At 34.8% G+C, this 14,461-nt stretch overlaps 2 protein-coding genes, 1 long non-coding RNA gene and 1 pseudogene across 4 annotated transcripts; 1 reads left to right on the forward strand and 3 right to left on the reverse strand.

The window, feature by feature from the left end:
* The first annotated feature begins 54 nt into the window (after window positions 1-54).
* On the forward strand, window positions 55-2,220 carry LOC131172567 (uncharacterized). Its single transcript, XR_009143091.1, has 3 exons — window positions 55-421; window positions 1,155-1,211; window positions 1,786-2,220. It is a non-coding gene; the product is annotated as an uncharacterized LOC131172567 (long non-coding RNA).
* A 1,552-nt stretch (window positions 2,221-3,772) lies between these two features.
* Window positions 3,773-5,347, reverse strand: LOC110659767 (linoleate 13S-lipoxygenase 2-1, chloroplastic-like; annotated as a pseudogene).
* On the reverse strand, window positions 3,825-6,215 carry LOC131172566 (uncharacterized). Of its 2 annotated transcripts, XM_058133652.1 has the most exons (3): window positions 6,016-6,215; window positions 5,335-5,924; window positions 3,825-5,212 (listed from the first exon to the last, which is right to left on the reverse strand). In XM_058133652.1, the coding sequence occupies exons 1-2, from the start codon at window positions 6,115-6,117 to the stop codon at window positions 5,349-5,351; spliced, it is 678 nt and encodes a 225-aa protein (XP_057989635.1). In that variant the 5' UTR covers window positions 6,118-6,215; the 3' UTR covers window positions 3,825-5,212; window positions 5,335-5,348. The 2 variants fall into 2 exon arrangements, with proteins under 2 accessions (XP_057989635.1, XP_057989634.1); XM_058133651.1 differs by having other exon boundaries at window positions 3,825-5,924.
* A 702-nt stretch (window positions 6,216-6,917) lies between these two features.
* Window positions 6,918-14,079, reverse strand: LOC110659775 (disease resistance protein RPV1). The gene is made up of 9 exons (XM_058133363.1): window positions 12,977-14,079; window positions 12,631-12,897; window positions 12,474-12,560; window positions 11,482-11,739; window positions 10,593-10,808; window positions 10,480-10,547; window positions 10,260-10,354; window positions 8,433-8,548; window positions 6,918-8,126 (listed from the first exon to the last, which is right to left on the reverse strand). Exons 1-9 carry the CDS (start codon window positions 14,075-14,077, stop codon window positions 6,918-6,920), a joined length of 3,417 nt encoding a protein of 1,138 aa, XP_057989346.1. The 5' UTR covers window positions 14,078-14,079.
* Between the last annotated feature and the right edge of the window lie 382 nt (window positions 14,080-14,461).

Here is a 14,461-nt window from a genome sequence, read left to right on the forward strand (position 1 = left end):
CGTGCGCACAGTGGGCAGCGGCTTTCCGACTCGATTCCGGCGCTTTATCCAACGTCCGATCGAGGTGATTCAGGTGGCGTTGGAAAGCTTGTTCCGAGAGCTTTCTTTTGATACCAATTTTGCAGCAAATGGAGGTCGGATGAGTGAGATATGGAGGAGAGAAGTTTCTGATTTTTCAAGCTTTTTCGTCAGATCTAGGACGATCCGACCGTTGGATCGACGATCCGAGACCACATATGGACTGAGGAAGAGGGGAGGAACATGATGGTATGATCAGATTCCGCAAATGTCGCCGGCGACCGGCGGCCGGCTACCGTTCGCGGTGGTTCCGGCGGTGGCTCCGGTGGGCTATGGAGATGATTCAACTTCCAGAGGCTTCCTCATAAATTTTTGGAATTTTTGAGACACATATAAACTTCGGGTAAGACAATTTTTATTATTTCTCTGTCTGTGGAGCATAAATATAGTGTTTCTTAAACAGGAAAAATAGGAGAAAAATTCTAAGAAAAATATATGATGAAAGTAAAATTATTTGGAGACGTTCTATGGTGTTTGTTGAATTTTTGAGTAATTGTATAATATTTTTGAAAAATATAGATGGATTTTAGTTAGATTTTTAGCATATGGGCATATAAAATTATTTGAAATTAAGATATTTAAATTTTATATAATTAGTTGAAGCTTGAGGATGGAGGTTTAAATATGTGAATATTGAATTGTGTTGAATTAAGAATATGTTAGCTATTGGAAACTTATGGAATTGAGTAATATTCTTGAATAAAATATTCATGGGTGATTAGAAAATTACAATTCATTTTGCAATAGCCTTATAATATTATTAAGGACTGCGGGATAAAATTTTAGAATTTTTAGAGCATGTTTGAGTGGATTTTTACAAAATGTCAATTATAGGGACTAAAACGTAATTTTTAAGATTTTGAGTATTGCTTGGTTTGGAGGGCCCAGGAGAGGCCATATAATGATGATGAGATATGAGTTGAATTTAGAAGTGTTATTTGAGCCTTTTTGCAGGTTAAGTAGGTCCCAGGTATAGGGAAAATTCTGCCGGATTTTCAGCATAAATTAGGCTGTCTATTGTCTCTTTAGAGCTTTATTCTAACTTAGTACTAATAAATTTATAATTTAATTATTAGGTGATCGAGATCAGCTATTTTTCTGCATCCAGCAGCCACAATAGTCATCGGTGTACTGTGAGTAAAATATTAATTTTAATTGTAATTTTGATATTATTATATGTTTAAGCATGCCCATGCATCACTTATATGTATGTATCTATATAGTTAAACTCTAGGCATATTTTATGTTGCATTCACAACTGTTAAAGTGCCATGGATGTTGTTGTGGTAATTTGGAGCAGTGTGCGTGCGTTAGCGTGCGTGTGATGTGGTGTGGACTATGGATAGGACGGGTAGACACGGCTTGAGATCTTCGCTGGGACCCGATTCTTCGGGGGTAGTCACGGCTTGAGTTCTTCACTGGGACCCCGATTTGGTTTATTAAGCGAAAGTCCGGCTTGAGTTCTTCGCTGGCACAGGTTGGATTTAAAAGAGCTGTATAGGGGATCAGCTCCCATATATTATGATTGCTATTATTGGGTGTGTGAGTGCTCCAAATTACCTTTTTGCTGTTATGATGTGAAATTATTGTTGATGTTGCATTTCACTCTACAGGGTGCATTAGCTTTAGATAGTTATAGAGATTATGGTTAAAATTGATATTTTACTCTCTGAGTCGAACGCTCACTCTTGTTCAATATTTTTCCAGGCCACAGGAGGAGTTATTTTACAGAGCAACCTGTTTTCTTTCTCGCAGGTTTAACGTCGATTATTTAATTGTTTTACTATCTTTTCTAAATTTAAAATCTAGAACTCCGCATGTGCTAGTAATAGTGTGGACCTTGTTAGAAATTGTGTTAATTTAAATTTTTAAGATTAATAAATGAAGATTTGTATGGTATTTAAACAGTTTGTAAATGAGGTAATAGGGTTGAGCTGGGCTCCCCTGATTTTAGTTTCTGAAAATTTCTGGGCTAAGTTGGCCCGAAATGAAATTATAACAGTTTGATTTAAATTATCTTATATGCATATTGGGCCTAAATTGTGGGCCTGGTTATGGATTTGAGGAATAGTTAGGCTTACTACGGGCCTCGGGGGCTTTAAGCTGGCCCAGGTCCTAGTGCCGGTCCGGCCCATAGGTTGGGTCGTGACATCGTAACATTACTTTTCTTACATAATTAATATTATTTTTGGCTACAAATTTATAATATATATATATATATATAGATTTACCGTACTAATATATGTTTAATTATAATTTAATTACTATTATCACTCATTTTACGATATTTAAATTTTCTAGATTAAAATAATATCTAAAATAAATAAAATATCTTTATCAATATAATTATTTTAATATTTAAAAAATAAATTAAATTATTAATAAAGTAAATCTATATATATATATATATATATATATATGTATGTGTGTGCGCATCAAACTCTTAAATGGTCCACATATATATTGCTAATCACCTCACACTTATCTGCATCACATCACAGATTTATCTACACTCATTTCATACTACAGATTGCGTGTGTGTGTATAACTATATATTAAGCCTAAATCTTAAGATTTTTTTTTATGAACTGCCTAGGCCATAAGCCAAAAGGGTCTTTAAAAACATGGACAGGCTTATAGAATAGGATAATTACAAGAAAATCATATCAGATATTGCTTAATTGAAGACAATATTACTTAACTCGTAAGTGTAAAAAATCAAAAATTTAATATCCAATAGAATTACTTCAGTTGATTAAGATAGTAATCTTGTTTATTATCAATCAAGATTCAATTTTTTAAAGAATATTATGAATTTTTTCTAAAAAATAATAAAATATATAGGTTGAACTGGGGTTTTAGGCCCTGAAATGTGTTTTGAAGCCCTGTCAAAGGCTTTGATTTAAAAGGACATGTTGAAGCTAACTCACACTTAAGCCATTTCGCAAAGAAAATATAAATAAATATAAAAATCAAATTAATTCCCATAAATTAAGGCCGTCCATTTTATGACTAAAATCATCACCTGCCCTGTTCTCCTCTGAAAATAACTATTTGCAGAGAGGAAAGGAAGAATCGCCAGAGAACGAATGGCCAAGGCCTTCTTCTGCAACTAGTACTATGTAATTTGCAGATACAAGAAATCTCTCATTACTTCTCACATTCAAAAAGCCTGCAAATATTCAAAGCCATTCACTTGAGGTGTTGATCATGCCTCTTATAATCATTTTTGTTGCATCTTTCTATTGTTTTCTTTCCCTGATTCCTGTGCTTTTTGTACCTTGATTCCAGTATTGCCTTCAAAAAGTTGTGTTTTTTGAAGCACAAGTTCCTGGGTTTGTGAAATCAAAGCACTAAAACCAAAGAACAGTGTTGTAACCTTTCTGGATTGGGTCTGGATATTCTTACTGGTTGAATTCGTTTCTGTTGGTCCATGAATTTGAAGTTTTAGAAAATAAAAAGGGTTCCTTGAATTGATATAGAAAAGGAATTGATTAGAGGAACTCTATAAATACTTGTTTCTGAATTGATTTGTACTCTTCAATATATTGTTTACGATGAATGATTTATTCTTGATTAGAAATGTGGTACATGTATGTTGAAATCTATTAATGCACATGAACTGCCATTTGGCCTAAGCATCTTTGAATTGAGTGTTCTTTGCTCATCAACATTTTGTAGTAGAAATCAAGCATGATGACAAACACATAAATCTCCAATTTTGTTTAAACTAAAACTATTAGGAATTCCCTAGAAGTCACTAGTGATTAATATGATACTTTTAGTGACAGAAAGTCACTTTCAAAGTCATTCTGATGAGAAACACTCTTTACCAACAGGTAATGAAAAAGACGCTAAAATAAAATAAAATAAAATAAATGAAGTAAAAAGGCACTAAAAATTAAGGTCAATGTGCAGTGTTCCTTATTTGCCATGATTGGAGTTGGCAAATATTCTACCTCACCTATCCTCCATTATAAATCCAGAATGCTGCAAGTCTCGTGCCCTTGGACGTAGTTATCTTCCTGATAGAAAACATCATTGAACTTCAAGCATTAGATGCAAATCCTAGTAGGAACTACCATCCGACTCACCCTCTCTTTAGAGAATGGCTTCAAGAGCCCATACGCTACAACCCCTGCTCCAGATCTCTTCTTATTGTGGTTTCTATTCCTCTCATAAATGATTCCTTCAAGATATTTCAATTTTGTGTTGAATTTTTCAAATGCAGCCTCTATGCCAGGATCTTCAGTCCAGGATGGCTCCAGTTTAGCTCCTAGATATTCCTCGTCTGGTGAATGAACATCCAAAACAGCTGTGTTGCTTGAACTTGTTAAGGGAAGCATCTTAACAATGTAACTTCTGGTTTAGTAACAAATAGATGGAAATCCTCCTATGATATTGGAAATTGGATCCTCAATTGGCATGTTGGCTCGAGCTAGCGTGGGTTGGTTAGGGAAGTAACCACCATATATATACTGACCAAAGCTGCATGGTGACCTGTGCTTACCCAAATTGTGGCAGTAAAAGTTTGGATCATATCATCTTGATTTTGAGGACAGGCCACCAGGGCTCATCTTACTTGTCTGCATGGCCTTTTGTTCGAACGTCTGTCCACCAAGCTTGAAGATCTTGATCTCTCTCCACCTTCTTTGCCTCTCATTAGTAATGGTTCATGTTGTCACTTATCTATTATTTGATGGCATCCCAGAGGATTAGAGCACATCATTAGCAAATGGATAATCTTCGGTTACTAGCTTCAGGCCATGTTGTGCTGTTGGATTTTCAACTGCCACCCCCCTGAATTAATTAAAGCAAAATTGTACTCGGAGAAAGTTTGGGAAAATGTGAAATAGTCATATAATTTCTTCTGCCTCTGGTAATACTATATAATTCTATCAGCAGCTAGAGTAAGTGCTTTGCCTTTGAATGAGATCACCTGGAAAACTTTCCATGTCAAATCGACAAAGCTGGTCACAGGCTACAGAACTAAGTTCCATGGAGCAATTTCCAGAAGAGAAAATACTCTCCATGATTCCACCTGCATTGATGAGTCTTCTCGAGCAAGAGCATTGATTTCCATTGTGTATCGGAAGTTGGACTGTTGGATGCGTTGACCTTAGTTGCCTATTAGCTGCAATCATGTAAGGAAAAACAACGATCAGGAACCATACAATGTGGCTGCGGCCAACTAATGTGCGTCAAATCCGTGTGCAAGAGACCGAGTTCTTTCTCTGAAAGGCAAGCTCCACATACCAATGCACAACATTTCAGATTTCAGACACAGAAGGTTCGTCTTCCGCATTTTCCTTATTCAATTCTTGGGTGTCTTTCAATCTTTGAGATGGAGGTGGTTGCTTTTTCCTCTTCCCCCCATCTTGATTTTTCCTCTTTTTGTGTTTGAATATTGGATGAACACCACATTTAACTATCATTTCCCTGCTTGTTATCATTTCAGCTCCATTATCGTCATAATGTACTGCGAAGAATTGAAATAAGGCCTTTTTGAAACAGTCATCGGGATCCAGAAAGATTGAACTACCCCAAAGGAACACGTTTTCTGATTGGAATTTCATTTGACAATCCCAATGTTTGTATAACCAATACAATTTCTCATGACGGCTACATCCAGATTCGCCTATGAAAAGGACCATACATCCAATATTCGTATAAACTCGAGAAGGATGAATTTTGGGATCAAGGACACCGCAGAAAGAGAGCCCCAACAAATCATGCTGGCCCAGTGAGAAAGACAAAGAAGATCCACTATTATTCCGATACCTCATCCTCTGCGGCACTTCACTTCCGGCTATAAGTAACCTAGCACCATAGCAATTGACCTGTACCTATAAAATTAAAAAAAAAATTATAAAATTTTTATGATATAGATGTACTTACAGAAAATTATAACAGTTTTCTAAAGCCAGAGAAAGAGACCTGAAGATTTGCTGCCAAGACATTGTCCATAATTTTTCTGCGTGCACCCTCATCTAAATTGATGCAATTACTGAAATCACATACACGCCAACGATGATTCATTGGGAGTAGGAACAAAATTGATGCTGATTCCAGAGACGTGCAGTTTGATACATATAAATTAGTCAAAGGTGGCAATAAAAACTCTGGTAAATATTTAAGGGTCTGTTTGGTTTAACTATTGAATACAACTAATAGCTGTTACTGTTAGCTGATAGCTGATAACTGATAGCTGATTATGGCTGTTTTATGTTAAGTGTTTGGTAAAATTATATTTAGCTGTTGCTTTGGATATGTGAAATGACTAATACGGGTATATATCATATAATTTATTTTATTATTTAAATAAATATAAAATTATTAAATTAATATATTATATTATTTAAATAAATATATAATTATTAATCTTTTATATTATATTATTTATTTTATTATTGAAATAAGAAAATAATTATTTTTTAAGATAATTAAATAATTTTAAAAATATAGATAAAATAATAAAATAATTATTATTGTTAATAGAAAAATTTATAATTAATTTTAAGTTTTTAGATATAAATAAATATTTTATATTTTATATTATTAATAAAAAATATTTTAATAAAGTTGAAATACGTTAATTAAAATGTTAAAATTACAAATAAAAAAATAAAAATATTAATAATATTAATTTTCAAGTTAAATAAAAAAGTATAATATGATCAAAATAAAAAATAAAATCAAATTAGCTATAAGGAAAAACAGTTCTAAAAATAGAGTTGATACAAACTGAAGCTGATGGGTATCATATCAGTTGCCCATCAGCTCTCAGCTCTATTTTTTTAAGCTTATCAAACACTATAATTTACCTATTTGGGTGTGTATCAACTATCAGCTACACTCAATAGGTAAACCAAACACCCCCTAAGTCTCTTGCAATCTCTTAAATCAAGCACCAGCAGTTTAGAAAGTTGTTTAATGCTTTCTGGTATGCTCTCGAAATCATTTCCATGTAAAGTTATTTTTTCCAATGATGTTAGAGAGCCAAGACTATCGGGAAGTTCTAACATCTCACAATTGTTAAGAAAAAGACATCTCAGATTAGTCAAACCTGTCAAAGGAGGCAATATTAAACCTTTACATCCAGAGCATTTCAACATTGTCAATTTCCCCAATTGATTGATGGAGGATGGCAATTTCGTGATTCCACTTTCATCTGCAATAAGCATACCCAAGGATTTTAAATTCCCCAAGTTCTCTGGCAATCCACTGAGGTTTACGCATCCACTTACGTTGATTGATATAAGAGATTTGAGATCACAAATGCTGTCAGGAATCTCAACCAGATTTGTACATCTAGAGCAAGCTAATCCTTCTATTTGCCTTAATTGATTCAAGGAGGACGGTAATTTTGTTATTCCACTTTCATTTGCATGAAGTCTCTTCAAAGATTCTAAATTTCCCATGTTCTCTGGCATTCCATTGAGATTGACGCATCCACTTACGTCAAAGAATATAAGCGATTTGAGATTGCAAATGGCGTCAGGAAGACTTGCTAGTTTTGAGCATCCACTGAAATCAAGTTCATAAAGACATTTCAACTCACCGATGCTACCTGGAATACTCTTGAGGCTCATACATGAATTCAACTCTAATTCACGAAGTAGAGAGAGACATCCAATTGACGACGGAATTCCAACCAAATTTCTACATTTAGAGCAATCCAATTGAATCAATTGCTTCAGTTGATTCATGGAGGATGGTAACTTCGTTATTCCACTTTCATCTGCATAAAGCCTCTTCAAAGATCCTAAATTCCCCAAGTTCTCTGGCAGTCCATTGAGATTCACGCATTTACTTACTTTAAGTTCTATAAGAGATTTGAGATTGCAAATGGCGTCGGGAAGACTTGATAATTTTGAGCATCCACTAAAATCAAGTTCATAGAGACATTTCAAGTCACCTATGCTACTTGGAATGCTCTTGAGGCTCATACATGAATTCAACTCCAACTCACGAAGTTGAGATAGACGCCCGATTGACGAGGAAATCTCAACCAAATTTGTACAGCCGCTCAAAATTAAAACCTCGAGTTTTGTTGTAAAAATCAAAATTTATATTAATTAAAAATATTTCTTTGTTGTAATATTAATTTATATTTTTTTATAAAAAATAAAAAAAAAGGTTTGAACTAGCAGTTTGGGCCCTGAACTGAAATATGTTTAGAAGGCCTGGGAAAGGCTTTGATTTAAAAGGATAAGTTAAGGCTAGTTTACCCTTTAGCCCATTTGCAAAGAAAATATAAAAATCAAATTAATTCCATTAAATCAAGGCCGTCCACTTTATGACTAAAATCATCATCTGCTTTGCTCCTCCCCTGTAGCTAGCTATTTGCAGACAGGGAAGAAAGAATCGTCAGAGAACGAAAGGCTAAGGCCGAGCCTTTTCTGCAAGTACTGTACTGTGGAATTTGCAGATATTAGAAATCTCTCGTTACTTCTCACATTCAACAAGCCTGCAAACATCCAAAGCCATTCACTTGAGGTATTGATCATGCTTCTTGTAATCATTTTTGTTGCATCTTTCTGTTGATTGCTTTTCGTTATTCTGTGCTTTTTGTACATTGATTTAAGTATTGCCTTCAAATATTTCTATTTTTTAAAGCACAAATCTTTGGGTTTGTGAAATCAAAGTAAAGCACTGAAATCCAAGGGCAAAGTTTTAACCTTTGTGGATTGGGTCTGGATGTTCTTGACGATTGAATTCGTTTTCTTTTTTTTTTTTGGTCCATGAATTTGAAGGTTTAGAAAGTAAAAAAGGGTTCTTTTGAGAAGTGGAATTAATGAGGAACTCTAGTAATTCTTGTTTCTGAATTGATGTTTACTCTTGTTCATATCTGTGTGCTGGCGCGCGCGTGTGCGTGTATGTGTGTGACTAGATTTCTAAGTTGAATGATAAATCCATCAAGCTGGCTCACATAAATTTGCTACTCCAGCTCACCATGTAAAATTATATCTTTAACTATAGCAAGTAAGACCTGATAAAACTATGCTTCACAAGTAGATAAAACACTTCATTAACGTTAATCCTCTCCCGATAAGTTTTAGCCTGTTGCTATGAACCGTCCTTGTATGAGGTGCTTTAACCCCTGGAATGCTTTCTTTTTTCTTGAATAATTATTTGCAACCTACCACTTTCTGTCCCTTAGGCAGCTTTACAAGCTCTCAAATATGATTCTTGTGAATGAGACTCAACTTCTTCGCCCATAGCACTGATCCACTGATTTATATCTGAATAAAAAATAGCTTTTCTATAATTGTTGGGTTCATGCATGTTAACTGTCTCAACAACTGACAAGGCAAATGTAACTAGATCTGCATATGCATATCTATGTGGGTATTTAATCTGTCTTCTCTCTCTACTACTTGCAATGTTATATGGTTCCTATTGCGTTGTTCAAGTGCATCCTCTTGTCGATGAGGATCTTACACCTCATCCTCTAAATCACTAGACTGAACTGTTAAAGTATCAATCTCAAATTCCACTTGTTCTCTAACACTGTGTTTTGATTTTGCTATTGACTTCTTTTTCTGACTATCTAATGAAGCAGACTCATTAAACATTACATCCCTGGTAATAATTAATCCTAGAGACTTTGGATCATTCTGTAGCCTTTCACTCCAAATACATACCCTAGAAATATGCATTTTTAATGCCTTCAGCTCAAGTTTACCATCCCTCACATGAGCATAAGTAGGGCAATTAAACACTTTCAGCTAAAAGTAATCAGTAGGTGAATCGAACCAGGTCTCAAAAAGTAGTTTTGCACTCAATAGTTGTAGATAGAGATCTATTAACCAAGAAAAAAGCTGTATTAATTGCTTCAGCCTAAAAATTCTTTCCCATCCTGAATGTGAGAACATGCTTCGTGCTTTGTCACAAAGCTTTCTATTCACGTGTTCTGTTCATGCATTCTGTAATACCATTATGTTGTGATGTCCTCGTATAAGTGCGGTGTCTCACTATACCTTCATTGCTGCAAAATACATTAAACTAACGATTACAAAATTTTAACCCGTTATTAGTTCTAAGACCTTTGACCTTCTTTTCTGTCTGCTTATCAATCACGTCTTCCACTTTACAAAAGTTGAAAATGCCTCATTTTTGTTTTCAATAAATACACCCAAATTATCCAAGGGTAATTATCAATCAAAATCATGAAGTACCTGGCCCGCTTTTGGAAGTGATTTTGTTAGGACCCCATAGATTTGAGTGGCACTGTTCCTCTGCTCTTGTGCACTGCTTTTTGTGAAACTTCACCCTGGTTTGTTTGCCAAACACAAAGTGTTCATAAAAGTTCACAGATTCTATTTTTTGTCTGTCTGACAAATTCTGCTTGCTTAACACAAATAACCCTTTTCATTCATATGACCAAGATGCAAATACCACAATTGAGTCTGATTCTGATTATTACTTTCGGATGCTACTGCAGGTTTCCCTGAAACTGTATTGCCCTAAAGAAAATATAATTCTAAAACCAAACTGCTCTTCATGAATACCATAGAGGCCTTGTACACTTTGAGAACTCCATTCTCTGCATGATATCTGAATCCATGAATGTCAAATATCCCAAGAGAAATCAGGTTTCTCTTCAGTCCTGGAACATGCCAACACTCCATAATTCTGACAATGCCATCAAACATTCTCAATCTGATGTTACCAATTCCTTCCATAGGTAATGCAAGATTATTGCCTAAAAACACCTTACCATTCATCTGTTTGTAAGTGATAAATCAGTTTCTGTGTGAACACATGTTATAAGTATCACTAGTATCAAGAATTCAGGAATTCTGTCCATAATCTGAACTCATGGATAAAATTTTTCCAGCATTGTCATCGCTATTAGAATCGCTAAATCTGTCAACCATATTTGCAGAATTTTCTGGTTGCCTTTCCTTTTTATTTATCAACTTGGGACAGTCTCTCTTGTAGTGGCCTTACTCCCCGCACTCAAAACAGTTAGCCTTTTTCATTTTTGACTTAGATCTAGCCTTAGATTTCTTCTTGTTGGAAGAACCCTCCCTTGAATGTGTTCTTCTCCTACTCATCAAACCTTTCCCCTCAAATCTTTCTCTATTATCTCAAAAATTCTTTTTCAACCCCTTTGATTTTAAAGAATTACTAACATTATCTGGTAGCCTTTCCCATACAACAGAGTAACAACAAAAGTCTCATAAGAGGGTGGCAAAGGCTATAACACAATAAGGGCCTGATCCTCATTATCAATATTAATATCAATATTCTTCAATTCCTTAACGATTGAATTAAATTCATCTAGATGTTCTTTAATAGGTGTACCTTTGCTCATTCTCATATTATAAAGCCTTTTATTCAGATATAGACGGTTAGTGATTTAGCAGAGTACAACTCCTCCAATTTCTTTCATGCCTCAGACGCTGAGCTTTCACCAATAATCTCGCATAGGACATTATCAATTATGTTCATGAAAATCGCACTCAAAGCTTTCCCCTTTATGTTAACCTTCTCCGCCTCTTTCGTGCCCTCTAAAAAGTTATCATCGATTGCCTTCCATAGACCTTGCAGAATCAAGGAAGATTTGATTTTAATCTTCCATAGACTGAAACTTGATCCACTATTAAATTTCTCCACCTCATACTTCATTGAAGACAACGCTATCTGTAAACCCTAGATTGCACTCGCAAAGCTCTGATATCAATTTGTTATAACAGGAACGTAAATCTACGGCACACATACAATCACACAATATAAAAAAAGAAAAGAAAAATAATGCAAGATTAGGTGGTTCGAATGTAAAGTTTACATCTACGGACAAGATAAAAGAAAAAAGTTTCACTATGATAAAAAAGACAACATACAATCACTCATAACTCTTAAATCCTGACTATAATGTGTTTCTTGAATATCTCATAATTTTACCGCAAAAGGTAGAATATTACAATAGTTATAATAGTCCATACCGCAAGGGCGTCAACCCGTGCCCTCTGCTATCACCATAAATTTTACTTTTTATTTCAATTGGATCACAAAGTGAGACTTTCAGGTCCGGTCACAATTCAGATCCATAAAGACATATCCAAAATTCATGCTACATAAAGATAACAGCCTCTTCAAAGATTCTAAATTCCCCAAGTTCTTTGGCAGTCCATTGAAATTCACGCATTTACTTACTTTAAGTTCTATTTCTATAAGAGATTTGAGATTGCAAATGGTGTCGAGAAGACATGATAATTTTGAGCATCCAATAAATCAAGTTCATAGGGACATTTCAAGACACCTAAGCTACTTGGAATACTCTTGATGCTCATACATGAATTCAACTCCAGTTCACAAAGTTGAGACAGACACCCGATTGACGACGAAATCTCAACCAAATTTGTACAGCCACTCAAAATTAAAACCTCGAGTTTTGGGGAATTAGACAAGTCTGGAATTCTGATTAGATCCACAGAGTTCGCCAGTTCAATAACCTTCAAATTTACAGCAGCCTGCATATGAATAAATTAGTATATTGGAACTTCATACAAAATGTATATGTGGAAGGAAGAGATATTTTACCTGATCTTCGTTCCAAAGTTGTTTAAGTTGACTTCTGGGCATGCGAGATGGCAAAGATTTCAAAGGATATTTTGGCCATTCCAAATATCTCAGCTCTTGGGGGAGAGATTTAAGGCGTTTAGTAAGGACTACTTTGACTTGATCATGCCCAAAAGAGTAGAATTTGAGTAATCTGAGATTACGCATTTTCACGAAAGCTGTAGAACTTAGTTCCATAAATCCAATCTCGTTCATGTTTGCTGAAATGCTTTCAACTTTTTCAGTCCCCTAACAAAATAAAACAAGAGAAAATAAGCATAAACCTCAATCACAAGGTGAGAAAGAAAGCAACGTATTTGGTTCTTACCATATCTTTTGTCAAAACTTTGTATATATCCTTAGATTTATACAATCTGCTTCGTTTTCCAATCTCTTTCTCCTCACCAACAATATCTTTACCCATTTGTTGTACTAAGTCATGCATCTCCAACCTATTTCTCTTCGAAATGCTGATGAGAGACTTATCAATGAGGCGACTTATTCCACATTTTGCAAAAAATCCACAACCTTCTAATATACTTATTGCTCTATTTTTATCCCACCATTTGAAGAAGCATGCTACATCAAGGAATATTTCTTTTTCGTCTGGGTCTAAGTCATCGTAACTAATTCTTAATATTTCTTGAATTTTTCTGTCAGGAATATCTTTTAGTTTCTCCAATTTATCTTCCCATTCTTCTGTTCTCTTGCCAAATTTGGAACCCAAAACTTTAAGAGCTAGTGGATTACCGTCAGCATAACCAATTGCCTTGCGTGACAACTGCATATACTCTTTCTTCACAAAATTTGGTTTGAAGGCATGGAAACTAAATAGCTGAAGAGCTTCATCATCATTCAATTTCTTGACTTCATATATTTCAGCGCTTACATTCTTAAGCAATTGTTTATCTCTACTTGTTAAAATAATTCTGCTTCCTGGACCAAAAACAACATGCTTTCCTATTAAGAATTCAACTAGCTCCAAATCACTCACATCATCAAGAATAATGAGAAATTTTTGACGTGAGAGCCTTCTCTTGATGGCAGAGGATAACATAGAAGGCATCCCTATATTTAAACCTTCATTGTTTAATACTTTAGAAAGAATTTCACATTGTAGATTATCTGGTGTATATTTTTGTAATTGTTCCCTCACATTTGCAATAAAACACCCACCTTGAAATTGATTGCAAATTTGCTCAAATAATTTGCTAGCAATAGTTGTTTTTCCTATGCCTCCCATTCCCCAAATTCCAATGCATCGCACATCTACTAACTCGAGGCATAATAGCTCTTGAACATCCTTGACACGGGAGTTAATTCCCACCAAGCCATCCTTGCAAGAGTCACTTGGAATCAAATGATCATTCAGTTTTTTTGAGATGTGACTGATAATTTTCTCAATTAGTTTAGATTCTGGCTTGATCATGTATAAACAATGAAAATTAATGTGTGAAAATCAATATGAAAAAAATTAATAAATACTAAGTACTAGAGCCAAATATTTTATTGTATTTTTATTTTATCCACAATTTTTAATTTTAACAAACTTTCTCCAATCACAAAAACACAAAATAAGCACAAACACACATATGTAGAACTTACTTGGTAGTCCGTGAATCCCAGCCTGAGAGGTTGCTTATTGTCCTCAAAGCATTGACCCAAGTGTCTAGCTTGTTTGAATCGTAATTGGATTCTTCTTTGTGCTTGACAAGTGCATCGCCATAGCTCCTTTAACATCTTGAACATCGCTTGGATCTACACGGTAGAAAACCAGTAAGATCAATTGTTCATCTTTAGTACTTGGCTCTCT

The sequence above is a fragment of the Hevea brasiliensis genome, chromosome 14 (assembly GCF_030052815.1).
Source record: "Hevea brasiliensis isolate MT/VB/25A 57/8 chromosome 14, ASM3005281v1, whole genome shotgun sequence".
Classification (NCBI taxonomy): domain Eukaryota; kingdom Viridiplantae; phylum Streptophyta; class Magnoliopsida; order Malpighiales; family Euphorbiaceae; genus Hevea; species Hevea brasiliensis.

What these genes read in the sequence shown, in the direction of transcription:
- LOC131172566 (XM_058133652.1), bottom strand. Translation starts at nt 6,117, where the DNA reads ATGAATCATCGTTGGCGTGTATGTGATTTCAGTAATTGCATCAATTTA. An exon ending in TCTTGGCAGCAAATCTTCAG is followed by an intron (nt 5,925 to 6,015) that starts GTCTCTTTCTCT and finishes TTAATTTTATAG; the next exon opens with GTACAGGTCAATTGCTATGG.
- LOC110659775 (XM_058133363.1), bottom strand. Translation starts at nt 14,077, where the DNA reads ATGATCAAGCCAGAATCTAAACTAATTGAGAAAATTATCAGTCACATC. An exon ending in AAGTTTTGACAAAAGATATG is followed by an intron (nt 12,898 to 12,976) that starts GTAAGAACCAAA and finishes TTATTTTGTTAG; the next exon opens with GGGACTGAAAAAGTTGAAAG. An exon ending in CACTTCCAAAAGCGGGCCAG is followed by an intron (nt 8,549 to 10,259) that starts GTACTTCATGAT and finishes GGATGTTTGCAG; the next exon opens with GCTTGTTGAATGTGAGAAGT.